Source organism: Ranitomeya imitator, chromosome 2, assembly GCF_032444005.1.
Source record: "Ranitomeya imitator isolate aRanImi1 chromosome 2, aRanImi1.pri, whole genome shotgun sequence".
In the NCBI taxonomy this organism is placed as follows: domain Eukaryota; kingdom Metazoa; phylum Chordata; class Amphibia; order Anura; family Dendrobatidae; genus Ranitomeya; species Ranitomeya imitator.
Window position 1 is genome coordinate 49,695,901 of NC_091283.1, and position 27,754 is coordinate 49,723,654.

Here is a 27,754-nt window from a genome sequence, read left to right on the forward strand (position 1 = left end):
GTTTTCATGCTGCTCCAAGGTCACCCGATCATAACAGCCATGATCCTTACATAACTTGCCTTTTTTAGTCCCTGTGTACGGTTCTAAAAGGAATTTATGTAGTTGGTCAGTGGCTACTCTATGTGATTGTCATGGTTGGAGCTCAATGGGGTAACGAAAAGAGTATTAGGCATTGTAACTCTTTATGGGATCCAATTAAGAGTGGCCTCCTCATTGCCTACTTTGCCTAATGTCAACTAAATGGCCTTTGCTCATGCAGATGAGCGTATTTGCATGGAATCACAATTTTTACCTTGGACAGAGACTCTCAAAGGAAAAAATATCTGCATGCCCGAGTTTGATCTGATCTTCAGCTCGCACTTGGCCGTGAAAGTCAACGAGTGTATGGGAGCCATCAGATGACATTTGAGTACAGTTCGATTTCCACGGACTCAAGGAATGAAGAAGATGGAAAATTTATTTTTCTCCATCTTTTCTTCTGAGATAATTGGATCATACTATGATGAAACTCTGATTAGAGTTTGATCAGAGTGTCATTTGCATGATCAGTCCGATTCTATTGGATAAGAGACTCTACGCTCATCTGCACCTGCTTAAAGATACTCTTAGACCTAGGTTAGCCATCAGAGCATCTGATATTAGTCACTGCCACTAAAAGATGAGAAATCGGAAAGATGGTAATGATGAATGAGAAATAATGCGTACAGAGAATAGGGTAAGGCAGTGATGTACAGTACACGATAGTGATAACCATGATGATCAACTTTAGAAGTTTGTGGTTTAGATAAACTGAATACTTTTCAATGCAATGTTCAGTCATTGTCTCTGCTCAACACCTCACAATTTTCAAAACTTGTCTAAGCTTAACTTTTCTTTGACCGAAAAAGAGAGTTAAAGCCTTGGAATGCAGTTGGGGCAGTTGACTGTTGCACTGCTTTTGCCTCAAGCTCCAAGGTGATAAAACTCATTACAAGTTTCACTCTTCGCAACTCCAATTAATAATGTAGTGTCCAGGCCTTATCAAAGTTGTAATCATGTTTTGTATTGGTTTATTACAAAAATGTTGGATTGTCCAGTTATCATTTTTTGTTAACCTTTTTCCACAGGCAAAAGAAGTTGCATTGGAGAAGGTCTGGCACGGATGGAATTATTCCTGTTTCTGACAAATATATTACAGAATTTTCACCTGAAACCAGTAGTAGCCCCAGAGGATATTGATATCACCCCAGAACCAAATAAAAATGGGGCAATACCAAGGACGTACCAGATGATTGTGATCCCCAGATGACTGAAGAGTTCTTGGGAAACTTTTCTTTTTTTCTTTATTGGTTAACCATTGCAAGAAATTACTGGTTTGTTTTAAAAGAAAAAATAATATTTAAAGTTGCATTATGAAATTGTGCATGCTATCTTTGTGTAGCAATTTTCCTTGTCTTGTGCTAGATTTCTCTTATGTCCTCACAAGATCTTCTTCTTTGATTTGCTCTTGTATCATCATTAGTGTTGAGTAGTGTTGAGCGATACCGTCCGATACTTGAAAGTATCGGTATCGGATAGTATCGGCCGATACCCGAAAAGTATCGGATATCGCCGATACCGATATCCGATACCAATACAAGTCAATGGGACACCAAGTATCGGAAGGTATCCTCATGGTTCCCAGGGTCTGAAGGAGAGGAAACTCTCCTTCAGGCCCTGGGATCCATATTAAAGTGTAAAATAAAGAATTAAAATAAAAAATATTGTTATATTCACCTCTCCGGCGGCCCCTGGACATCAGCGCGAGGAACCGGCGTCCGGCACGGCTTCTTTGTTCAAATTGAGCGCCTTTAGGACCTGTGGAATGACGTCGCGGCTTCTGATTGGTCGCGTGCCGCCCATGTGACCGCCACGCAACCAATCAGAAGCCGCAACGTCATTCCTCAGGTCCTAAAGGCGCTCATTCTAGGAATTTATCTGAGGAATGACGTCGCGGCTTCTGATTGGTCGCGTGGTGGTCAAATGGGCGGCACGCGACCAATCAGAAGCCGCGACGTCATTCCGCAGGACCTAAAGGCGCTCATTTTGAACAAAGAAGCCGTGCCGGACGCTGGTTCCTCGCGCTGATGTCCAGGGGCCGCCGGAGAGGTGAATATAACAATATTTTTTATTTTAATTCTTTATTTTACACATCCGATACCGATACAAAATATCGGATCTCGGTATCGGAATTCCGATACCGCAAGTATCGGCCGATACCCGATACTTGCGGTATCGGAATGCTCAACACTAGTGTTGAGCGATACCTTCCGATATTTGAAAGTATCGGTATCGGATGGTATCAGCAGATACCGGCAAAATATCGGATATCGCCGATACCGATAGCTGATACCAATACAAGTCAATGGGACACAAATATCGGAAGGTATTCCTCGATGGTTCCCAGGGTCTGAAAGAAAGGAAACTCTCCTTCAGGCCCTGGGATCCATATTAATGTAAAAAATAAAGAATAAAAATAAAAAATATGGCTATACTCACCCCTCCGAAGATCCCTGGCTGTCACCGCTGCGAGCGTCCGCCTCCGTTCCTGAGAATTGCAGAGTGAAGGACCTTCGATGATGTGGCGGTCCCGCTCACGTGACCGCTCACCTGACCGCGATGTCATCGAAGGTCCTTCACTCACTACATTCTCAGGAACGGAGGCGGACGCTCGCAGCGGTGACAGCCAGGGTTCTTCGGAGGGGTGAGTATAGCCATATTTTTATTTTTATTCTTTATTTTTTACATTAATATGGATCCCAGGGCCTGAAGGAGAGTTTCCTCTCCTCCAGATCCTTGGAATCATACGCACCGCACACTCTGATACCGATTTCCGATATCACAAAAATATTGGATCTCGGTATCGGAATTCTGATACAGCAAATATCGGCCGATACCCGATACTTGCAGTATCGGAATGCTCAACACTAATGACCATCATAAAATTCTCCCATTTGTCTCCCATACTCTGGGATTCGCTACTTTAGCACATATTGTAAGATTGTCTTCTGCATTTTTGGTCATTTTACCATTGAATGACAGGTTTAATCTGTCAGTTGTTACAATAAAATGCATAGTTATCTTTCTATTTTTAAATGTCAGCTCAGTATCAAGGATGGGCTGGTGATAACTATTGTATATTTACTGGCTACGAGTGTGTAAAAGAAGCCTTTGTGAACCTTAGTGGATGCGTTCAATGCACAAGATGCAAATTACCTCTTCAAAGAGTAAGAGGACTAGAACTCTAGTGCCACCAACTTGTAAGAGCAATCCAAAAAGTAAAAAAAACTAACATTGCTTTATGTTTTAGGATAAAATCAAACCAGATACTCTATTTGCATGTAGCCAAATGAGATCGCTTGCTTTGCACTGAGGAAGGGCAAACACCACCAAACACGAGTCTGAAAATAGAGTACCGTATATACTAGAGTATAAGCTCATCCGGGTATACGCCGAGGCTACTAATATAACCAAAAAAAAATGGGAAAACGTATTGACTCGAGTATAAGCCAGGTATACATCCTCATCTCTATCCTGGTATGCATGGCTCCTCATCACTATTCTTGCATTTCTCATCTCTATCCTTGTATGCATGGCTCCCTCATCCCCATCCTGGTCTGCATGGCCTCCTCATCCGCATCCTAGTATGCATGGCACTTCATCCCCATCCTGGTCTGCATGACTCCCATCAAAAAACATTAAACCATCCTACTTACTGTCCCTGCGCTCCATCGCATCGTCTTGTTCTGGTGACAGAAGCTGATTTATGCTTGTAAGCAGTGCATGGCAGTGATGTCATATGTTGCTTGTAAGCAGAGGACAGCTGCCGGAATACTCACTGCTCTCCACGCCAGGACTATGTTAAGTGTCGAGTTCCCGCTGCTGCACAGGTGGAATCTTGAACCATGTCCTCTGCGGTCTCCCATTCTTCCCCAGCCACAGAGGAGCCTGCTCAGCAGAGACATCAGTCCCAGCATCTTGCTTAAGCTGATGCTGTGCATCTGATTACTGCTGCCATCCCAGGTCCAGCTATTGTAACCAGCATTAGTCAGCGGCGAGCAGATGTTCCTGGGACTAAGTCCTGCTTTAAGTCTACTGAGTATGCCCGGGGGACAACCTCTCATTGGAGGTCGGGGGTCACATGGCCAGGTCCTCAAGTGGCTCTGATTGGACCACTGGGAAGATCCCGGAAGGCTGCAACTATGGAAGTTGCGCAGGACCACTTGGCCATGCGCTAGTATAATCTCCAAACGTGGTGTGTATGGATGCATGTATGTTCTGGTGAAAGCTTCTAATTGAACCCCTTACCTAGCATTGAGTGTGGGTGATTGGGGCTGACTAGCTCCAGTTAAGTGCCATCCAGCACTGAGCACGTTTCCTACAGCGTTATTAGCAACGTTCGCCAGTTCAGCGACGTGTGCAACTAGTGCGCTTTCCGGTCCCTAGTTAGCGTGGTTAGTGGTGTTCGCCAGTGCATTAAATTTATTATAGCTTTTCCCTGGCACCGCTGGTGCGGCGTCTTGTGCCAGTGGGTCTAGAGGGACTCTAGTGTTCTTGGGGTAGAACCCTGTGTTCTTGGGGTAGAGTTCTGTAACCGAACACTAGCGTTCGTTCAGCGGCATAGCGGCTCTGTGACACAACAGGATCCGTCTCCATACATACCAGGTGACGGATACCGCTGCCCATTCTGAAGTCCAGGGAGGAGGGTTCGGAGTTTTAGCTGTGCATGCGTGGTAGAAAATGGCGGACGCGATGGACAAAAAAACATTCACTTGAACGTTTTTTCGTGCCGATGGTCTGCCAAAACACGACGGATCCGTTGCACGACAGACGCGACATGTGGCCATCCGTCGCGATCCATCGCTAAAACAAGTCTGTGTGTAAAAAACGCATCCTGCGAGCACATTTGCAGGATTCGGTTTTTCCGCCGTATCCGTTTTTTTCTCATAGAGTTATATTAGCGCCGGATTGCACCTGATTGCCACACGTTTCATCCATTTTTTGCCGGATCCGTCAAAAAAGCTGTTTCCGCCAGACAGAAAACACATACAGAGGAACGTTTTTTTCTGTCTGGCGATAAAACGCACAGTGACGGATCTGGCAAAAAACGGATGAAACATGTGACCATCAGGCGCAATCCGTCGCCAATGCAACTCTATGAGAAAAAATGGATCCAGCAGAAAAAAAAACGGATCTTTTTTTTTCAAAAGTTTTGAAAAAAAAAACATTCGTTTTTTTTCTGCTGGATCCGGTATGTATTATAGTATGTATTGTAGTATGTATGTATGTTGTATGTATGTAGTATATATGTAGTATGTTTGTATGTAGTATGTATGTATTTTGTATGTATGTAGTATGTATTTAGTTTGTATGTAGTATGTATGCATGTTGTATGGGTGTATTTAGTATGTTGTATGTATGTATGTTGTATGTATGTAGTATGCATGTAGTTTGTTGTATGCATGTATGTAGTATGTATGCAGTATGTTGTATGTGGTATGTATGTAGTATATTTTTTTTTTACATTCAACACATTAGCCGGATGATGGGACTACTACTGTCCCATCATTGGCTAATGTGTCAATCACTGCCACTGTAGCAGGCATAGTCTGATGGGACTTGTAGTCCCATCGGACGATGCCTGCACACAAACACAATGACCCCAGGCAGGCCGTACAGACCCCCTAGAGGCCCGTACAGACCTCCGGCAGGCCGCACAGACCCCCGGCAGGCCAGCACAGACCCCCGAGAGGCCTGTACAGACCCCCGGCAGGCCCGCACAGACCCCCAGCAGCCCACACAGACACACAGTCTCCGCCCACACTCTTCCCTTCTCCGGAACAAGATGTACAAGGACAGAAAGGGCTTATTTTAATTCTGATATTTTTGTCCTATAGACTTGCATTGGTTTCCGGTATCGGCGATATCTGATATTTTTCGGCCGATACAATGCGATACCGATATTTTCTGATATCGGAAGGTATCGCTCAACACTAGTCACATATATTTTTTAAAATTACCAATAATACCACATGCAAGCAACAAATATCATCACACCATGACCGGACCACATATTACCACCACATAGTGATCGAATAATACTACATACAAAACACAAATACTACCACACCATGACCAACTCACATATCGCCACCACATAGTGACCAAATAATACCACATACAAGGAACAAATACCTCCACACCATGACCAGAACACATATTACCATGACCGAATACTACAATATTGATCATTAATAAAAGAAATCACAATACTAAGTGCCATTCCCAGTGTACAGGGAATACAGTGACCACCAGTGACATTATACACAGGAGCTCTGTATATAATGTCAGTGTACATGTAATACAGTAATCACCAGTGACATTGTACTGGACCTCTGTACAGTGTGGGCTATTTATATGGATACAACAAAATAAAATGGGAATGGTTGGTGATATCAACTTCCTGTTTGGTTCACATTAGTATATGGGAGGGGGAAATTTTTTTAAGGTGGGTGGGGACCATGGCGGCCATTTTGAAGTCAGTCATTTTGGATCCAACTTTACTTTTTCAAATGGGAATAGGGTCATGTGACACTTCAAACTTATTGAGAATGTCACAAGAAAAACAGAGGTGTGCTTGGTTTTAAGGTAACTTTATATTTTCATGAGTTATTTACAAGTTTATGATTACCGTATTTTCCGGCGTATAAGGCGACTGGGCGTATAAGACGACCCCTGACTTTTCCAGTTAAAATATAAAATCTTCTCAAAAGTCGGGGATTGTCTTATATGCCGGGTGTCGTCTTATAGGGTGGGTGCGAAGCAATCTGCGGTCGACGTATATAGTGGGGGGAGTGGTCCCGATGACGAGGTGAGGGAGCGCCTCACCAGGAAGGTGTAAGTGAAGCAAACTGTCAGCGTCTGGGATGCCAGGGTATGCAAAAAAGAGAGAGAGCGATGCTGTGCCTAGAAAAACACTCCTCTTTCACTCATCTGGCTCGCCCTTGTATCCTATTATCTCAATCTCTGCCTCTGCTTCACTTACACCTTCCCGGTGAGGCGCCACCTCACCTCATCATTGGGACCGCTCCCCCCACAATATGCGGCGACCGCAGTTTACTCCGCATCTGCCCTATAAGACTACACCTGGCGTATAAGACTACACCCGACTTTTGAGAAGATTTGCAGGGGTTAAAAAGTAGTCTTATACGCCAGAAAATACAGTACTTATAAAATGTGTTCAAAGTGCTGCCCATTGTGTTGGATTGTCAATGCAACCCTCTTCTCCAACTCTTGACACACTGATAGCAACACCGCAGAAGAAATGCTAGCACAGGCTTCCAGTATCCGTTGTGTCAGATGCTGCACATCTCGTATCTTCACAGCATAGACAGTTGCCTTCAGATGACCCCAAAGATAAAAGTCTAAGGGGGTCAGATTGGGAGACCTTGGTGGCCATTCAACTGGCCCACGACAATCAATCCACTTTCCAGGAAACTGTTCATGTAGGAATGCTTGGACCTGACACCCATAATGTGTTGGTGCACCATCTTGCTCGAAAAACTAAGGACACTTGCCATTTTCAAGGAACGTGCCATCTTCAGCCACTGATGTCTCTTCATTAGTGACAGTTTTCTTGCATCCACATTTTTGCAAATCCAACACTGATCCTGTTTCACGAAATTTGGCAAGCTGTTTGCTAACTGTAGCATGGGAGATGGGTGGTCTCGTAGGGTGTCTTGCATTGACATCTGATGTAGTGACCCGGGTACTGCGTTCACCAGACATCAACACACTTTCTATTCGCTCCTCACGTGTTAACCTGTCAAAGGCTGTAAACAAAGAGAAACTTGTAAATAACTCATGAAAGAATAAAGTTACATTAAAACCAAACACATCATTGATTTTCTTGTGAAATTCTCAATAAGTTTGACATCTCACATGACCCTCTTCCCATTGAAAAATAAAGTTGGATCCAAAGTGGCTGACTTCAAAATGGCCGCCTTGGTCACCACCCATCTTCAAAAGTTTTCACCCTCCCATATACTAATGTGCCACAAACAGGAAGTTGATATCTCCAAGCATTCCCATTTTGTTTAGGTGTTTCCATATAAATGGTCCACCCTGTATATAGTGTCAGTGTTCAAGTAATACAGTGATCACCAGTGACATTATAAATAGAAGGTCTTCATATAGAGTCAGTCTACAGGTAATACAGTGATCACCAGTGACATTATACACAGGAGTGAGCTCTGTATATAGTGTTAGTGTACTGGTAATACAGGGATCACCAGTGACATTATACACAGGAGCTCTGCATATAGTGTCAGTGTACAGGTAATACAGGGATCACCAGTGACATTATGACATTATAAACAGGTGCTCTATATATAGTATATATATAGTATATAGTGTCAGTGTACAAGTAACGCACTGACTCACCAGTGACATCTCTAGTTTAAGTTCTTAATCTTTGCTTTTTTTTCATCCAAAGCAGACGGCCATAACTTCTTCCAGGACTTGTCTCTGCATAATATAGCACATTGTTATCTAGAGCACCACTTCCTGAGCTCCACATTTTCCCTTTCTTCTACACTGCACAGCTGAATACAGACTTGCACCCACCATTAATACATAACTAATTATTATTCAACCTACCATTCCAAATATAAATTTTAATCCACCATTGTGCCCCCACTAAGTCTAAATAGCCTCTTTCCACAACTAAAAATATATAAATTCATTATGTCATGTCTTCGCTCTCCCACCGCCACCATCTATTCATTATTAACTGCTCTCCCTACAATCAATATATCATTTTCTCTTCCCCACCCTCAATTTATCATTATTTGCTGCCCCACCCCAATTTATCATTTTTTGTCCCCCACCCTCAATTCATCATTATTTACTGTCCCCAATCCACCAGTCTCAATACATCATTTACTCCTCCAACCTCAAAATTAATCATTATTAGTCCTCCACCAGCACCCCCAAGTCTTCATCTGTTCTTCACATCCCCACTTTCAATTCATCATTTGCTATTCCCCCACCTTCAATTCAATTGCAGTCTCCCTGCATCTCACTTCATGATTTGCAGTCCCTCGTTCCCCCTTACTTCATCATTTGCAGTCTCCTCTCCATCACTTCATTTGCAGTCCTCTCTCCATTATTTTCAGTCCCCCTCCCCCTCACTTTATCATTTGCAATCCCCCTAACTTCATCATTAGCAGCCCCCGTCTGCCCCTCAATTCATGATTTACAGTCATTCTCTCTTAACTTTATCATTTGCAGTCCCCTTACCACCTCTCTTCATCATTTGCTTTCCCTCTCCCCCCTCATTTCATCACTTCATAATTTGCAGTCCCCCATCACTTCATAATTTATAGTCCCCCTTCACCCTCACTTCATCATTTGCAATCCTCTTCTCACCCATTTAATTAATTTTATAAATAAAAAAGGAGTAATTCATACTTACCTCACTGATGATCCCCTGCAGGTGCAGCTTTACTTCTGGTTTCCTGGCAGCAGAAAGTGGCACATAAATGCTGGCACGTATGCAATTATTTCATTGCGTACATGCCTTCACCTGACCAGACATCCAAAAAAGGCGGAGGGAGCTGGAACTGTGCAACCATTCGTGTTTGATGTCCATGGAGCTCCAGGAAAGCTCCGAGCGTCGAGGTGTGAGCCATGCACAACACTTTATAAAACCCTGGGGCCCAGTGAGCAGAAGTATAAGGCCGGGGTCACACTGGCGTATTGCATCCGATGCGAGAGCATCGGATGCAATATGCTAATGACACTCGGCTCCTGCTCGCAGCAGAGCAGGAGCCGAGTGTCAGGCGTCTGTGCTCCGATTCTCTCGCACAGGGAGGATCGGAGCACAGCTGCGGAGGAGGTGGAGAAATGAATTTCTCCATCTCCTCCATTGCTGGGGTCCGCTTATAGCGCACATCACTCGGATGTTATCCGAGTGGTGTGCGCTGTCTCACTCGCACCCATAGGCTTATATGAGTGCGAGTGAGCCGAGAGTTTTCCTTGGTCCGTGACAATCACAGCATGCTGCGAGTGTCTCGGACCGAGGAAAACGGCTGACAAAAAGTCGGCTGGTGGTAGCGGCACCATATACTAACATTGGTCCGAGTGCAAAGCGATTTTTTATCGCATTGCACTCGGCTGTATTAGGGTCTAGTGTGACCAGGGCCTAAGAGTGGAGCCTGGACTGAGTCTATGCCCCCCTCTTTCCTTCTGCTCACCAGTCCCCATACAGTAGTTAGGGCAGCAATGCCTGATGGTGGCACTGACTGCTATAACTGTATTTAATCAGAATTATATCGTGTGTTTTCCCTTGCTGATAAAAATCAGGCCAAAAAACACCAAAAACTAAACTGACAGGACATATTCCCAACTGTTTCCAGATTCAGATGGATTGCCCTGATTTGCAATACTGAAAAGATGGTGGCGTAATCCATAAACCACCAAAAGTAGTATAAGCAAGGTTTTATTAGAACATTACATTAAAAACATACTAAACAAAAAGTACATGACAACAATTGAAGAACTGTGGAGGAGACATGGTGTTAGGGCTAGCGGAACGCACCAAATTATAAGAGAGATGGTATAAGGTGCGTTCGCAGCCCTGGGTCCACCGTGCAGAGATAGAACCTGCTGCTGAGTTATGACGGACTATATGGCGGTACAATGTGGATACACACGCGGGTTAACTTCACCGTGTGTGAAGGAAGCAAACCCTGTTGCGTCACAGGGCCGCGGTACCGCACCAAGAACGCAAGCAAGGAGTCTCAGGACTCTATCCCAAGACACAGGATTAAAGTACATTCAGACCACTTGCGCTCGACTCCGCAACTGGGGTGTCAAAGTAACAGAAAATATAACTTAAAGCAAAAGAGTGCGTGCTGTGCCGCTTTGGCGGACGCCACTAACCATCCAGACTTGGGATAGGAAAGCGCTCTCTAAGCGCACGGTGCTGCACTGGCGGTTACAGCAATAGACGCTGTATCGTGTGTCTTTATGTTGACAGCTTAGTCGGGCGCTAGACAGCAAGCATCCACCTTTTGCGAACAGTCATACTCAAGGTAGGAGATTTTAAAGAACGACTTGCACTCATCAACACACACACGATTCCAAATGTACACTAGCGCATGGCCGTGCGGCCATGCAAACCTTTTATAGCTGCAGCAAGAATAGGACCTTCCCAGACGGACCAATGGAAGTAAGCCACAGAAGAAGAACACCTTCAGGACCTTCCTAAAGGACCAATGGGATTGTCTGCAGTATCTAAGCATGTGACCCTTGATCTCCAATGAGAGATCTTGCCCTGGGCATGCTCAGAAAGGGAAGAGCAGGACTTAGTCCCAAACACATCTGCTCGCCGCTGCCCAGTACTGGCTACAATGGCAGAAGCTGGAAAGGCAGTAGTAGCCAGTCGTCCAGTATCATCCTCAGCTAGACGCTGGGACTGATGTCTCTGCTGAGCAGACTCCACTGTGGCTGGAGAAGAATGGGAGACCGCAGCGGAGATGGTTCGAGATTACCCCTGTGCAGAGGCGGGATCTTGACACCTAACACATGGAGGCTTGAAAAACAATTACAAAGAATGTGATTTTTCTCTTTTTTGATCCCAGGGAATCAAACCCATAACCTGTAAAATTACAGACAACAGCTAAAGTGAGGCGCAACAGCCTGCATTGACACTACTGGGGGAGTTTTCGATATATGAAGCTGCTTTTGTAGGCTCTGAACCCATAAGAAGATTATACTAGTACATAGAGTTAGGGTATGTGCCCACGTCACGGATTCCATTGCGGATTTTTCTGCACAGATTCTGTAAAATCCGCAGGTAAAACACCCTGCTTTTTACCTGCGGATTTAATGCCGATTTTGCCTGCGTTTTTACACCTGCGGATTCCTATACAGGAACAGGTGTAAAGCGCTTCGGAATCCGCACAAAGAATTGACATGCTGCGGAAAATAAACCGCTGCGTTTGAAATTTCCACAACATGTGCACTGCGGATTTGGTTTTCCATAGGTTTACATGGTACTCTAAACAGCCTGGAAAACTGCTGTGAATCCACAGTGTCAAATCCGCTGTGGATCTGCAGCAAAATCTGCAACGTGTGCACATACCCGGATCCCCAGCAGTTTTCCATGTGTTGTACCGTACCATGTAAACCTATAGAAAACCAAATACGCTGTGCACATGCTGCAGAAAATTCCGCTCAGAAATGCAGCGGATTATTTTCCGCAGCATGTCAATTCTTTGTGCGGATTCCGCAGCGTTTTACACCTATTTCATTATAGGAATCCGCAGGTGTAAAAACACAGGCGAAATCCGCACAAAATCTGCACAAAATCCGCAGGGAATCCGCAGGTAAAACGCAAGTCATTTTACCTGCGGATGCGGAAAAAATTGCAATGGAATCCGCAACGTGTGCACATACCCTTAAGTATATATAGCAGTGAATCTCTACGTCTCTGCATTCTAGAGGGAAAATAAAAGTAATTTTTTTCTTCCTACAAAATAACCAAAAAAAAGTAAAACAAACAATTACAAAAATGTAATTTTTAATGCACGTTAAAAAAAATAATAATAAGCATCACAAATCATAAAATTCCTTGTCCCTGTAATCGTAATAACCTGTAAAACACAGAGATCAGAATATTTATGATGATCGGTAAATGGAGCAAAAAAAATGAAAAACAAATAAAATGCTGAGGCTGTGTTCACATGTAGCGTAAACATTTTCTGCAGGTTTCCACATCAAATGACTCAATAATAATCTTTTCTAATTTTTTTTTTCTAGAGGCTTTTATTGAGAGCCTGGAAAAAAGCATTTAAAAAACTGCAGTTACTTTATAAAAAAAACACACTTAAAAAATGCTGCTTCACATCTGCACTTGCACCAAAATATATCAAATAAAAGGCGCATTCATAAAAAAAAATGTAACAAAACTGCAATAGTCAGAGAAGATTGTTATTGCATATTTTGGTGCGGACACCTGCGGAAAAAAAAAGACATGCTATGTGTGAACACGGCCTTAGGCTACTTTCACACTTCCGTCTTTTCAGAACCGTCACAATCCGTCGATTTTTGAGAAAATTTTTGCAGGATCCTGCATTTTCCCATAGACTTGTATTTCAGAAACCAAGAAGCCAGCTGTCTTAGGCTACTTTCACACTAGCATCGTTTGGCCTTCGTCGCAATGTGTCGTTTTGCAGAAAAAACGCATCCTGCAAAGTTGTCAGCAGGATGCCTTTTTTCTCCATAGACTAACATTAGCGACGCATTGCCACACGTCGCAACCATCGTGCGACGGTTGCGTCGTGTTGCGTCGGACCGTTGGCACCAAAAAACGTTGGTTGTAATGTTTTTTGGTGCGTCGTGTCCGCCATTTCCGACCTCGCATGCGCGGCTGGAACTCCGCCCACTCCTCCCCACAACTCACAATGGGGCAGCGGATGCGTTGTAAAAATGCATCCGCTGCCCCTGTTGTGCGGCGCTTCCACAGTATTCATCGGTACGTCGGTCCGACGCACTGTGACGGGCTGAGTACGACACTAGTGTGAAAGTAGCCTTATAGTGAAGCTACATAAAGATGAGAAAGTTCTGGCAGCTTTGACAATGAGTGAATGAACAAAATATAATTCCATAGGTCCCCACTAGAGATGAGCAGGACGCACAGATGATGTTGCGTCAGCTCTGGGTAATCAAAAGATGCGCCACGGATGCCGGAAGTAAGAGATTCACAGTCTGTCCGCCCAGCCACCAGATAGGGCTGACCTGCATGCTGGACTATGCTGGACTGGAGTCCCGTGGGTGAGTCCACTAATCTCTAGTTCCAACTGTCCTGGATACAGCAGACAGTCCCAGATTTGGACCTACGGTCCGGCCGTCTCGGGCATCTGACATCTCCTCCTGCCAGGGTAGAAAGAAATGATAAAGGGATACAGCTCGGGGTGTGGCGAGGGGAGACGGTCAAAGTTCGCCAGTGCGTGCTACATGGGCCGCATATTCTGCCCCTATTTCTAGTTGGGAGGTAAGACAGCTATAGGTAGCTATTTGGATCTAGATACTATCAATATATGTAAAAAATAGACGTTTGGAACAAGCTACAAGAATGTAAACCATATCAATACATACATGAAAAATAATGAAAAGTTAATCTACAATTGTAATTTTTTGTTCACATAACTTTATTGTCAACTTGTGAACACATTCAACAAACTTTATGTCTATCTTCATACAACTTTATTGTTAATAGCGCAGTCACAGTGCACACTATCAGCAAACTTTATGTCTTGACATTGCACAAATGCTGTGCTCATGACTCCATGCTGCTTTCTGCTACCACGGAGCTGATCTTCTGGACAGCTGGACTCTACATGTGGTAACTAATTAATTGATTTTCCCTTATGTGTCGCATATATAAAGGACTCTGTTTCTAACCTGCCTTACTTTGCCCCTGATGAAGCCACAGGTCTAGTGATACTTGTGGGGCTTTCTGCTGCAACTTACAGGTTCTTCCTATACTTTTTATTTTATGGGCTCCTGTGCTGGTGGTTTCATTATTTCCCTGTTATTCTTTATTATAGTAATTGTGTTTCATGTACTTGTTTAAAAAGAAGAAAAAAAATTATATATTATATTTCACATCTCCTTTTTATTGGTCCATTGATGAGTGGTGCATATTATAAGATTACAAATGCCACATCTGGTTCAGATGGACATGGCACTGTAGAAGTTACTACTCCATGTCGTTTATATATATATATATATATATATATATATATATATCTCTCTCAGTATCCATGAATTATTTTTATTTTTTACTTCTTTAACTTTGTTTAATGCACTCCTGTGTGTCTCTTCCAGGTTACTGATCACAATGGAGCTGGATATCGAACCACGGGCTATTATCTCTGGCATCTTGTTCTTGCTTGTCCTGTATATCTATGCATGGAGAAAGACTCTCAAAAAGAAAAATATGCCCCCTGGACCACCGCCACTGCCCTTTCTGGGCACCACATTCCATGTTGATAATAAAGAAATGCCCGAGTCTCTGGTGCAGGTTAGTCTGGGTTCAAATGTCCCATGTCAATACACATTCTCTAGCACGAGTACTGAGACCCCCATATTCACTATCCTGTTTTTTTTTTTTTTTTTTTTCCATAGACCACACGTATTTAACCCCTTCCAAATGTGTATCCTTGTATGGAATAGGCTCCCTTACATTTAAAGGGAACCTGACATCTGATGCGTGCTGCTTGGTTCCCAGGCACTGTGTATCACACTGGCTGTGTGACTCAAACACTACATTATGTCAGGGAAAATCTTACTTTAAAAACTGCTATGGAATAGTTTATAAGGTTGCTGCCAATGACTGACAGATCTCAACTAGTGACGATCGAGCATGCTCGGGTTACATCTGAGTGTCTTCACATTGCTCGTATATGTTCCGGACCCCGTGGCTGTATGATTCCTGCCTGTTGGGCAATCCCTGCATATGGTGCAGCTGTCAGGCAATCTTCTTGTTTGTTGCCACTGTCTAAAAGCTGCGAGATGTACTGCTGCGTGAACGCTATATCTGAGCATGCCAAAGGCACATTTGGATTGTACTCGAGCATGCTCGAAGAACACCTTATCTGACCACTTTCGCTCATCGCTAGTTTCAACCTATACATGCAGGGAGTGTTCCTCCAGATGAGAAACTCGGAACCCTCATATGCCAGACTGAAACCATACAACCAGTGCCTGATACATGCAGTCCATCAATCCATCAATGTGTCAGCTATCAAGTTCCCTTAAGATGCCCAATTGGAGTGTCTGACACCCATCCCCCTTCCCAGTGCATGCTGAAGGTCCCCCCCATGGCTGACATCTTTGTACTCCTGTGATCAGTGTGTGGACTGGGGTGCTAGGGGCCCACCAGTAACTGACTGCATACAAATATACTACCATTGTTCACAAACTTACTTCTATCTCTATATAATAAACTGGGTAGTTTAGTTAATGAATGATGAGATGCTGCTTTTTATGTACAGAGTGAATTAATTGTAATTATGCCAAATGCCCATATAGTGGGGTTGGGGGGGCCCATTTCTGCACAGGGTCCCACCGGGGGATTCCCCTGTCACCCTGTGGGCCAGTCCGAGCCTACCTGTGATGCACAACAACCGGCTCCAACATTGTTCGAGTTTGCCAACTTCAGTGAATTCCTAAACTTCATATCAAATTGATTTACTAATTTCTAATGCCTAAATATCCGGCATACTGGCATGTAACGATGCTTCACAGGCCAAAACATAAGTGCTGTAGCATAAAGGGTCAACTTTTTGTTCATCCCCCTTCCCATTATCCAGTCAATACATGGCAAACAGTAGTTGCAGCTGCATTCCCCCCCCCCTACTCCCAATCATCCATTAATTACCACTCATGATCTTTCCATAATACTGACCATATTCCTAGCACCCCATAAACAAATTCACTTTTAAGTACGATTATCAAAGGACCATCCATTTGTTTGTTTTTTGCCATAAATTACTGATCAATGTGCCAAATGTTGCATCATATTTTTAGAGTGGAAAATTCATATTTTATTTCTTTAATCTTTTTCTTCCAGCTTAGTGAGACTTTCGGTCCAGTGTTCACCATCTACATGTCCAGCACACCCGTTGTGGTCCTTATCGGTTATGATTGTGTGAAAGAGGCTTTACTAGATAATGGAGAAGTATTCAGCATGAGAGGACCCTCAGAAGTTGGAGATCTGCTCTTCAGAGATTATGGTGTGTAACAGATCTTGCTGAAACTATTGATCTTGGCTAAGAATTGCTCAAAATGATGCCTTGATATCGGTTGTGGGGATGGTGGGTTAACAGTTTTTAAATAGAAAAAAATAAGTTGTGGCTCTCAAAAGGTCAATCTCATGTATGCAAGAGCATTAGCAAATTTTCGATAAACTGTATCGAATCCAAGGAACTCCTCATAACAACATCCAATGTCACTCTGAGTACCTGTCACTTGAGCCCAGAAAGTTGAGGACTGAAAAATTCCCACAGCGTCCATGAGTCTGCTGTTCATTCCCACTTTACACTGCGTCACTACACTTGCAGAAATTTTCATGCTTGTTGCTTTTGGAGTGCAGTATGTGAAATTTCTACTTGTTGACCAGCTAAGTTTCTCCAGTCTTCTGCGGGGGGACTTGTTTTCACACCTCTCAGATGCCGTCAATCAGTGGATTGAACAGTCTCTGATGCTGTAACTGTGTTTCAACACTTTGGAGGTGAAAAGAGAAGGATCAAAAATGGCCCACAAGAGCACAGATCTTGCATCACAAAATGGCAGTTACTTGATATGGAGAAGTGTCTGTTTGTCTCCTAATCAGGATTGATCTTGACCAATGGTGAGAGATGGAGACAGTTGCGCAGTTTTTCTCTTTCTGCCTTGATAACATTTGGAAAGGGAGCAAAAAGCATTGAAGAACGTATACAAGAGGAAGCGCATTACTTGACTGAAGAGATTGAGAAGACCAAAGGTGAGGTAAAAGAAGAAAAATTTGGAAGGGTAGTGTGTGCTAATGAAACTGGTCAAAATTGTAATCTGGAATTGTCTGTTTCAAATTGAATGTAATACTGCATTGATATGGTATATTTTATAATTGCATGGAACACGTTAAATGGTCTTGTTATGGAATTGGGATAGTTGGACAGCATGAAAATAAGCAGGCTTGCAATCGACTTGTTTTTTTGTTTTTTTTTTTCTGTTGGCCTTCCTCTGTGAAATCTTCTGTCTTGCATAGTTTATAGCTTGTTAAGAAAACTGTCCAACACAGCCTGACCGTGTGTGTATTTGCATTGAAGGCTGGGGAGTTAACTCCTGAAATCCTAGCCACCCCTCTCCAGAGATGTATGAATATATATATATATATTCATACATCATACATACAGGTCCTTCTCAAAAAGTTAGCATATAGTGTTAAATTTCATTATTTACCATAATGTAATGATTACAATTAAACTTTCATATATTATAGATTCATTATCCACCAACTGAAATTTGTCAGGTCTTTTATTGTTTTAATACTGATGATTTTGGCATACAACTCCTGATAACCCAAAAAACCTGTCTCAATAAATTGGCATATCAAGAAAAGGTTCTCTAAACGACCTATTACCCTAATCTTCTGAATCAACTAATTAACTCTAAACACATGCAAAAGATACCTGAGGCTTTTATAAACTCCCTGCCTGGTTCATTACTCAAAACCCCCATCATGGGTAAGACTAGCGACCTGACAGATGTCAAGAAGGCCATCATTGACACCCTCAAGCAAGAGGGTAAGACCCAGAAAGAAATTTCTCAACAAATAGGCTGTTCCCAGAGTGCTGTATCAAGGCACCTCAATGGTAAGTCTGTTGGAAGGAAACAATGTGGCAGAAAACGCTGTACAACGAGAAGAGGAGACCGGACCCTGAGGAAGATTGTGGAGAAGGACCGATTCCAGACCTTGGGGAACCTGAGGAAGCAGTGGACTGAGTCTGGTGTGGAAACATCCAGAGCCACCGTGCACAGGCGTGTGCAGGAAACGGGCTACAGGTGCCGCATTCCCCAGGTAAAGCCACTTTTGAACCATAAACAGCGGCAGAGGCGCCTGACCTGGGCTACAGAGAAGCAGCACTGGACTGTTGCTAAGTGGTCCCAAGTACTTTTTTCTGATGAAAGCAAATTTTGCATGTCATTCGGAAATCAAGATGCCAGTCTGGAGGAAGACTGGGGAGAAGGAAATGCCAAAATGCCTGAAGTCCAGTGTCAAGTACCCACAGTCAGTGATGGTGTGGGGTGCCATGTCAGCTGCTGGTGTTGGTCCACTGTGTTTCATCAAGGGCAGGGTCAATGCAGCTAGCTATCAGGAGATTTTGGAGCACTTCATGCTTCCATCGGCTGAAATGCTTTATGGAGATGAAGATTTCATTTTTCAGCACGACCTGGCACCTGCTCACAGTGCCAAAACCACTGGTAAATGGTTTACTGACCATGGTATTACTGTGCTCAATTGGCCTGCCAACTCTCCTGACCTGAACCCCATAGAGAATCTGTGGGATATTGTGAAGAGAAAGTTGAGAGACGCAAGACCCAACACTCTGGATGAGCTTAAGGCCGCTATTGAAGCATCCTGGGCCTCCATAACATCTCAGCAGTGTCACAGGCTGATTGCCTCCATGCCACGCCGCATTGAAGCAGTCGTTTCTGCCAAAGGATTCCCGACCAAGTATTGAGTGCATAACTGAACATTATTATTTGTTTTTTTGTTTGTTATTAAACACTTTTATTTGATTGGATGGGTGAAATATGCTAATTTATTGAGACAGGTATTTTGGGTTATCAGGAGTTGTATGCCAAAATCATCAGTATTAAAACAATAAAAGACCTGACAAATTTCAGTTGGTGGATAATGAATCTATAATATATGAAAGTTTAATTGTAATCATTACATTATGGTAAATAATGAAATTTAACACTATATGCTAACTTTTTGAGAAGGACCTGTATATATATATTTTTTTTTTCTCTCCTTCTCACACCCATGCATATGGTTTTACATTTTCACCATTGAGTTTAATGGCTCAATGGGTTGAAATAGAGTGTGCATATCTGTCGCAAGCTACACTAATGGTCCATGTGGTGTCTTGAGTTTTTCTCGCACCCATAGGCTTGCATTGACAAGTCTTTGTGACCATCACAACATGCTGCGATTTAACACACGTTGAATATGCATGACAAAAAAGTACGGTGATGGGAGCTGCCCCATAGATTAACACTGGTCAAAGTGCTATGCGATGTGTTCTTGCATAGCACTCGTATACATTCAACAGTAGTGTGACCCCAGCCTTAGAATCTCAGTAACCTAGCTGTGCCTTTTCTACCAAATATCTGCAGTGTGCACGCTAACCTAGAGGGTTTTCCAAGAATATACAGTAAATAAAAACTTGTCTCCACTCCCAATCCACATCACATTTTAGGCCATGTTCAGGAAGGACACATCTGTAACAAATTGTTAAATCAAATACCACCTCCTTCTTTCAGCAAATCCCTTTAACCCAGCACATATATTGACCTCGGCTATCTGCAATGTTCTCTGCTCAGTTGTGTTTGGAGAACGTTTTGATTATGAAGATGTCAAATTTAGGACCTTTTATACCTTGCTGAAAGAAATGACCATACTTATGTCTACATCTTGGGGAATGGTAAGTTAATAATTTTCTAAACTCTTGGTTAAGTCTTTAGATAACCTGCCCTACGACAGAAGGGGTTGCAGAATTATCAATCCAACTTTTTTTTTTTTTTTTTTTTTTTGCAGTTTCTCAACATGTTTCCTAGCATCCTCAGTCGTATTTCCGGACCCCATCAGAAGATATTTATAAATTTGGCAAAACTGCAAGACTTTATTGCAGAGTCCATGGAAAATCACAAAGTGACACTTGACCCAAACTGTCCCAAGAGTTTCCTTGACTCTTACCTAATAAAGATGGAGGAGGTGACGTATAAACATTATGTAAAACTTTTTATGAAAGGTGAAAAAGTGGTTTCTCATAGTATCTACATGGAACACTATAAAATTAACGAACCACACTACCTATGACAATTACAAATATTCTGTGACTTTGCAGGAGGAGTACAATCCAAAAACTGAATTCCACTTTGAGAACTTGTCTGGTACGATCATCGACCTATTTTTCGCTGGAACAGAAACAACAAGTATAACCCTGCAGTATGGCTTGCTCTATTTGCTCAAATATCCACATGTGGAAAGTAAGTGCTTCTCTTTTCTTGTTGGAGGGTTGGTCAAGGACTATAAAAACATGGCTGCTTTCCATAAAAAAAAAGTTCATGGCTTATTTCTTAATTTCCAACTTGATTAAAGTGAATATAACTGAGCTGTTACTAAACACAACTTATGAACAGGCATGGTGTTTGGTTTTGCCCGAGTCTTATAAAACATGATCTCCAGAAAAGGGAGTAGTGCAGCACAGTGGTTAGCACAGATGCTGGGGTCCTGGGTTCAAATCCCACAAGGACAACATCTGGAAGGAGTTCTTGTGGTAGCTGCATGGATGTTCTCTAGTTCCTACCACATTCAAACAGACTAGGAAGTTAGATCATGAGCCCCATTGGGGACAACTTTTATCTGTGCTGTGGACTATGATGCTATAGAAGCATAGTCTTTAGGTTGAGGTATTCTTGTAATGTATGTAGGTGGTTAAGCTTACAATACCGATTTTTCATAAAGGCTATAGTAAGTGAACAAAGGGTCTCTCTTGGACATCTGCAGAAAAGACCACTTTCTATTCCCTTGAATTTCTCTTGGATATCTAACTTTTGACCAGAGTAGACAGGTTAAGAGTCTCACAATGTAGGACCTGTCCTATTCTGCACCAAACAACCACATGGTTTGGAATGGGAATTCTGTAAAGCTAGTTTCACTTGGGCTAAGCTGCTGGAAATATGAACTGCTACTGACAGCTTTCCTAACCATCGGGCCTACAACCACTAGCCGTAACCACTAGCCGTAACCTATCAGAAGGGCACTTTATGATATTATTAAGGGGAACCTTATGAAAGTGTCATACAGCCAAAGCATGGATGAGGATTGCAACTCTTGAACTTGCCTTCAGTGCTCATGTCCCAAGCATGACAGCTGCATAGAAATATCTTCCAAGTTATACAGCTTTGACTCCCAAGTAAATTGGCCAATGCAGAGAACGAATTAAGTGATTAAATGGTGCTTAAACTTTATTTTTTAATCTTTTAAAAGTAACAAAGTTTAGGACACGGGCTGACCAAATCCTCACATTACCAGTAACAGAGCATTGCGTGGCATAGGAGAGACATTACCCTCTCATACAAACCAAATTGGGCAGCCTGCTTTGCGCTGAAGGGCAACCAACCAAAACATGTCTGCAAACCAAGACTGTAGTTGGCGGGGGAGGGGGGAATGGGCAGTTCCTGGTAATGCCAAACTAGAGCCATGTTGTAGCCAACCCAAGTTGTCCACATTTCTGATGCCACATAGAAACTGCTGAGGAATATTTACTATACTTTGTATACCATCTTAAAATGATTTGTCATGCATGCCAAAAAAAGGAAAGATTCATGTGGAGGTGGATGAGGTGATTGGCCAGAATCGATGTCCTTCATTAAACGATCAAGACAAGATGCCTTACACGAATGCCGTTGTACATGAAATTCAAAGGTTTGCGGACATCACTCCAATGGGACTTTCACACGCAACCATTCAAAACACAAGGTTCCGAGGATACAACATTCCTAAGGTTAGCATTTCAGTTTTCTTAATTCTATAGGGGCTGGAAGTCCCAGCAATTTTTTTTTTTTTTTTTGTAATTTTGCTTGTCATGTACTCATCCGAAGGGGGTATACCACTGTTTAATACAGTGAAACCATAAATTTAAAGATTCTAGCCCATGTCATTTTGAAGTTCATGCTCTGGTTCTTCTCTTGCAGGGCACTATAATTTTTCCATTGCTGACTTCTGTCTTGAAGGATCCCAAATACTTTAAGAACCCTCTACAGTTTGATCCCACAAACTTCCTGAATGCTAATGGAAGCTTCCGTAAGAATGATGCCTTTGTGCCTTTCTCATTAGGTAATTTGGTCACCATATTGATTGACCTTTCATCTTGGCAAACATTGTCAGCAGTGTATTGTGGCAGTCGTTAACTGGTGTTGTAGTGGCTTAAACTCGGATCACTGATTCTGTCAATGCATCATATACTTGGCCAGACCTAGGATAAATATTAAATATTAACCACATCTACAAAGATTTACATGGTCACCTTTATTGTGAAGGGATGTCAAATCCACACAAACCTTAATGTTTCTAGTTCAATGACCAGTTGTCTCGTATATTAACCATGATCCTGACAAGTTGCGTACACATTTTAGCATCTTTATCATGGCTGGACCTTTGTGGGGTGGTAGACACAATCTTTCTTTTTCCATTGATATGGCCACATGAGGGCTTTTATTATGGGATGAGTTCACAACCTATAAATTGGATTAAATGATGTTAAACTGTTAGATCAGACTTTCAACACCACAATACTAAAATTGTTTCTTTTTTAACAATGTGGTCGGGAAAGGAGTGATGCAAACATTTTTTTTTCTTTTTTGCTCCCTTTTAAGGACACTGATCTTTTCTTTGCTTGTGAAATATACATCATTGCTGTGTACTGTGTTACTTTGTATAATATAGCATACAGTATGTAACATGTTTCCAATGAAAGCTAATGAGTACCATCATAACTGGCACAGGGGTCTTCAGCAGATGACCTGGCGTATCATCCAATTGGTACCTACATGCCAATTGACGGCACTTGTGGGGGTGCCATTGTGCACCGTTGTAATAGATGACAGGGGTATTTGACAGGTTAACAGTTGCAGTTTAACCCACTAAATACTGATATATGCCCTCTGCCCTCCAGCGTCCCGAAGTCATAGCAAGAGGCTGATCACTGCCATGGTGACCTGATGTTGTCTTAACAAATCTGGGGCTAGTTAGATCATGAGCAGTGTATGGTCTAACTAGTCAGTTCAGTACTGACACTAAAAGCATTGCATTGCTATAACTTCTAACGTCAATCCGAGCTGTGACAGTCCCATAGTGGAACTACAGTAACTAAAATTGTATTTTTTAATCACACTGTACCCATAAAGATTATAAAATAGTACACTAATTTTGACATGTCCAGAACACCCAAACCTTAAATGGTCCCACTAGTTAACCCATTCGGTGAACAACGTAAAATTTTTATTTTTTTGCCTAGTTTAATAGTTGCTGTAAATATCCTTGTTAGATGGGTGGACCCGCTAGATGTTCAGATTTGGCCAAACACACATTTAAAATGGGAACCTGAACTCATCACTTGAATGGGGGCGCACACAAACATCAAGTGTCTGCAATGCTGTAATGTGCATGACAGAGCAGCAAACACTATTTCTGATTGACAGTAAAATTATTGGTCAGACAGCTGCATTTCTCACTGTCAAATAGCATCGTGAGCCCCCAGCTGTGATCTGAGGTAAAGTTTACCTCTGGTCAATGGCATCAGCTGATGGGACTACTTCTTCCTTCAGCCTAGAACTGCTGCCACTAATAGTGAGCAAGCTGCGAATGATGGGAGTACTCATCAGCCAGCACCTGCACTATAAATAAATAACATAAACCCCTTAAACATCCAATGACGGTCTGAGTCCATCATTGGATGCCTCGACTGTTTGGTGCAGGCTCCAGGGATGAGTTCGCACCTCTTCTGGCACATGACAACTGATCTGATAAGCAAACATGTGCCCATAACAGCCATGGGTGGAAATGCAATTCAACCGCAGCTGTTAAATGCTGCTGTCAAACTGACGGCGGCATTTAATATGCACACGCAGGAAGCAAGTCATTGCCTCTTCCCATCGGCACCCGTTTCACATGACCACAGGTCGCTGATGTGTTTACATGACAACCCCGGGTCAGAAGGAGACCCCTATGGTTGACATAGCTGGATAGCTATGAGCACCACCCAGCAGTTGGTGTCCTTAGCAAGTGTATCTGCTACATACTGCTGCAGCCCTGCTCTATGTAGCACAGCAATCAGATGATCGCAGCTTCTAGTCTCCCTTGGAGACTATTGAAGCAAGTAAAGTGAAGAATTTAAAAAAAAAAATAGAAGTTCAAATCACCCTCCCGTGTCACCTCATTCAAATTAAAACCATAAATATGCACATTTGGTATTGATGCATTCAAAATCGCCCTAATAAATGAAAATTCCATCTGCAAATGGCATAAGGGGGGGAAGGGGATTTGTAAACACCAGAATTTTTTTTTTTTTTTTTTTTTTTTTTTGTCGCTTCAACATTGCAACAAAATCCAATCAAAAGATCATGCACGCGTGCGCGCACACACATGATTCTTATAAAAATGTCAGATCGGTGCACAAAAGTAAGCCCTCAGACCCAGAAAAATGGAGGCACTACAGATCTCTGAAAAAAATGGCGCTTTTTTTTTTTTGTTTTTTTTCACCACTTTAGAAGAACATGTTTGGTATCTACACACTTGTAATGACCTGGAGAATCATAATGGCAGGTCAGTTTTGGCATTTAGTTAACATAGAAAAAAAAAAATGCTAAATCGCACTTTGTGCCATCACTGCATTGGGATTTTATTTTCCAGTACACTATATGGTAAAATCAATGGTTACATTCAACAGTACAACTCATCCTGCAAAAAAAACAAGCCCTCACGTGGCAATATTGGCAGAAAAGTAAAGTTCTGGCTCTGGGAAGAAGAGGAGCAAAGATTGAAAATGGCAAAATTCAGAAGTCATATCGAACAAATTTTAAAGCTATCCTGAATAGGTCACAAAATATTGGTATCAGTTGAAGTGTTCCCAAAGACGGTGGTCAGTTTTGCAGAACTTGTCCTGGTTATGATGGTGATAATGGGCTTGGAGCTGATTTGTCCATGTCATATAAGTCTTGTCAACTCATTTTACACTTATTTGCAAGAAAGTCTTTACTAATTGTCACTATGTATAAAGTGTATGTATAGATTATTACTTTTTTTTTTTTATTTTTTTTTTTACCCACAGGCAGCAGAAGTTGCATTGGCGAGCGTCTGGCACGGATGGTATTATTTCTGTTCCTGACAAACATACTACAGAAGTACAACCTGAAACCCATATTGACTCCAGATGAAATTAATATCATCCCTGAGCCAAATAAAAACATGGCAGTACCGAGGGCATTCAAGATGTATGTGACCCCCAGAAGTCGGAAGAGCTCTTAAACATTACTTTGTCTGGTAACTTGTTCATAATTTACATGTTTGTAATACGAGAAACTCAAAATAAAGTTGCATTATATATTCATATCCACCCTGTCTGTGTAGATACTTTTATAACTTTCAACAATCGGTAACCTCAGGTCATCGCACAATAGTCTGGTTTTTCCCATAAATCACCCCTTCTATAGAACTTGCTGTCTTGGCGCATATTGTAATATTGTCCTCCAATATTCAAAACCTCAAGAACAACTTGAAGCCCACCACTTAATAATTCTGCTACCATCACCACCTGAGCTGCTTTCAAATAAACCTTCTACCTACTGTCTCAAGTCCTTAAGAATGGGAAAGACTGTCAGTAGGGTTTTCTTTGGTCTGGAGAAATTGCTAGTGATTGCATTGTCGAGCTCTGTACCATGATGGACTTTTATAGTTCTGGTATGAGGTCAATGAAAAGGCTCAAAGGAAACATGATGCACCCAATGGACTTCTCTTGGTCTAAATGTTGGATGGCAGGGTCACAAATGCTTTTCTCGCAACTTTTGTATTCTTTTTACAAAGTAATCTTCCTCCTGGAGCCCTTAATTCTCCTTTCATGGCACTCAGTCTGGTCTGATGTCAACAATGGTGTCCCATGAGCAGTGATATCTACATGCAGTGTGATGACCCCCCACAAAGCCCTCAATGCACTAGAATTGCTTGCATAAAGTAGACTCCTATATAGCCCTCCATCTATTACCATGGCCCCCACAAAGCATTCCATATAGTAAAATGCATCCCATAGTTCTCCCCACAAAGGATGCTGCACATTGTTTCCCAACCTCCCAATTTTGAAAACCTCAAAACTAAATTTTCTCACTGCAGCCAGCATTGTGGTGCTATACATCCTAGCTGTACATGAATGTCCAAAACATGGTAAACGCCTACCTCCCTTGGACCATCACATAAAAAAAAAAAGCTATTTTAGATCTTTGTTTTTTTTTTTTCTGGGGCAGTCTCAATAGTACATTGTGTGGGGAGAAGTCAAGGAACACATGGGACAACAAGCCTCCCATGTGGAGCCCTTTCATCTACTAGTAACTGACCCATATAAGAATATACCTTGTCCTGATATCTGTATCTCTTATGCTAATTTGTATATCTGACCATTTGTATATGTGTCTGGTGTGCTCTTAAGGTGCTTAAATATAATTAAACCTTGGGCTGCTCTGGTATCTCAATATACAAATAAACCGATCAGGTTCTCGGTTTAACTGTCCAAGCTACCAGGGCTGGTTTCAGTCCCAATAAGCCTGGTCTGTTAACTGGATTATAACTATGAAGGAACTGGTCTGGCAGTGCTCTGTATCACTTGTGCTTGTGAGGCTACTTTCACACTAGTCCGTCGGTGCGGGTCATTGGCAGTTTTACAACGCATCCGCTGCCCATTGTGAGTTCTGGGGAGGAGGGGGTAGAGTTTCAGCCACTCATGCGCAGTCAAAAATGGCAGACCCAACACAAAGTTACATTGAACATATACCTTTTTTTTTTTTTTTTTTTTTTTTTTTTTTCTTTTTGTGCGTCGCAGCCACCAAAAACACAACGCATCTGTCGCACGACTGATGCGACGTGTGGCCATACATCGCAATACGTCGCTAATGCAAGCCTATGGAGAAACACATCCTGTGGGCCACTTTACAGGATGCGTTGTTGTTTTTTTTTTTTTTTTTTTCCAAAAACGGACTGCAACGCCTGTCACACGACGCTAGTGTGAAAGTAGCCTTAAAGGGGCTTGTCAGAGTTGCAAGTGTGGTTCCATGCCAGTGACTGCATAGGCCGCATCCCTTCACTCACTGCATCTCTGCCTACAGCCAATCCTAAAAAAAAAAAAAA

At 42.5% G+C, this 27,754-nt stretch overlaps 2 protein-coding genes across 3 annotated transcripts in view; both read left to right on the top strand.

Annotated features, from left to right (window-relative positions):
• LOC138661778 (cytochrome P450 2G1-like) overlaps positions 1 to 1,402 on the top strand; it is a 33,214-nt gene extending 31,812 nt beyond the window's left edge. For both annotated transcript variants that reach the window (XM_069746686.1, XM_069746688.1), the window contains one exon: positions 1,107 to 1,402. In XM_069746686.1, coding sequence (XP_069602787.1) covers positions 1,107 to 1,288 — 182 coding nt within the window. In that variant the 3' untranslated portion in view covers positions 1,289 to 1,402. The remainder of the gene's footprint in view (positions 1 to 1,106) is intronic.
• A 13,497-nt stretch (positions 1,403 to 14,899) lies between these two features.
• LOC138666236 (cytochrome P450 2A4-like) lies at positions 14,900 to 25,888 on the top strand. The gene is made up of 9 exons (XM_069754471.1): positions 14,900 to 15,109; positions 16,661 to 16,823; positions 17,423 to 17,572; positions 20,122 to 20,282; positions 20,396 to 20,572; positions 20,706 to 20,847; positions 22,180 to 22,367; positions 22,558 to 22,699; positions 25,692 to 25,888. The coding sequence occupies exons 1-9, from the start codon at positions 14,927 to 14,929 to the stop codon at positions 25,886 to 25,888; spliced, it is 1,503 nt and encodes a 500-aa protein (XP_069610572.1). The 5' UTR covers positions 14,900 to 14,926.
• Positions 25,889 to 27,754: the final 1,866 nt, after the last annotated feature.

What these genes read in the sequence shown, in the direction of transcription:
- LOC138666236 (XM_069754471.1), top strand. Translation starts at nt 14,927, where the DNA reads ATGGAGCTGGATATCGAACCACGGGCTATTATCTCTGGCATCTTGTTC. An exon ending in AGAGATTGAGAAGACCAAAG is followed by an intron (nt 17,573 to 20,121) that starts GTGAGGTAAAAG and finishes TCCTTCTTTCAG; the next exon opens with CAAATCCCTTTAACCCAGCA. An exon ending in CTTTGTGCCTTTCTCATTAG is followed by an intron (nt 22,700 to 25,691) that starts GTAATTTGGTCA and finishes TTTTACCCACAG; the next exon opens with GCAGCAGAAGTTGCATTGGC.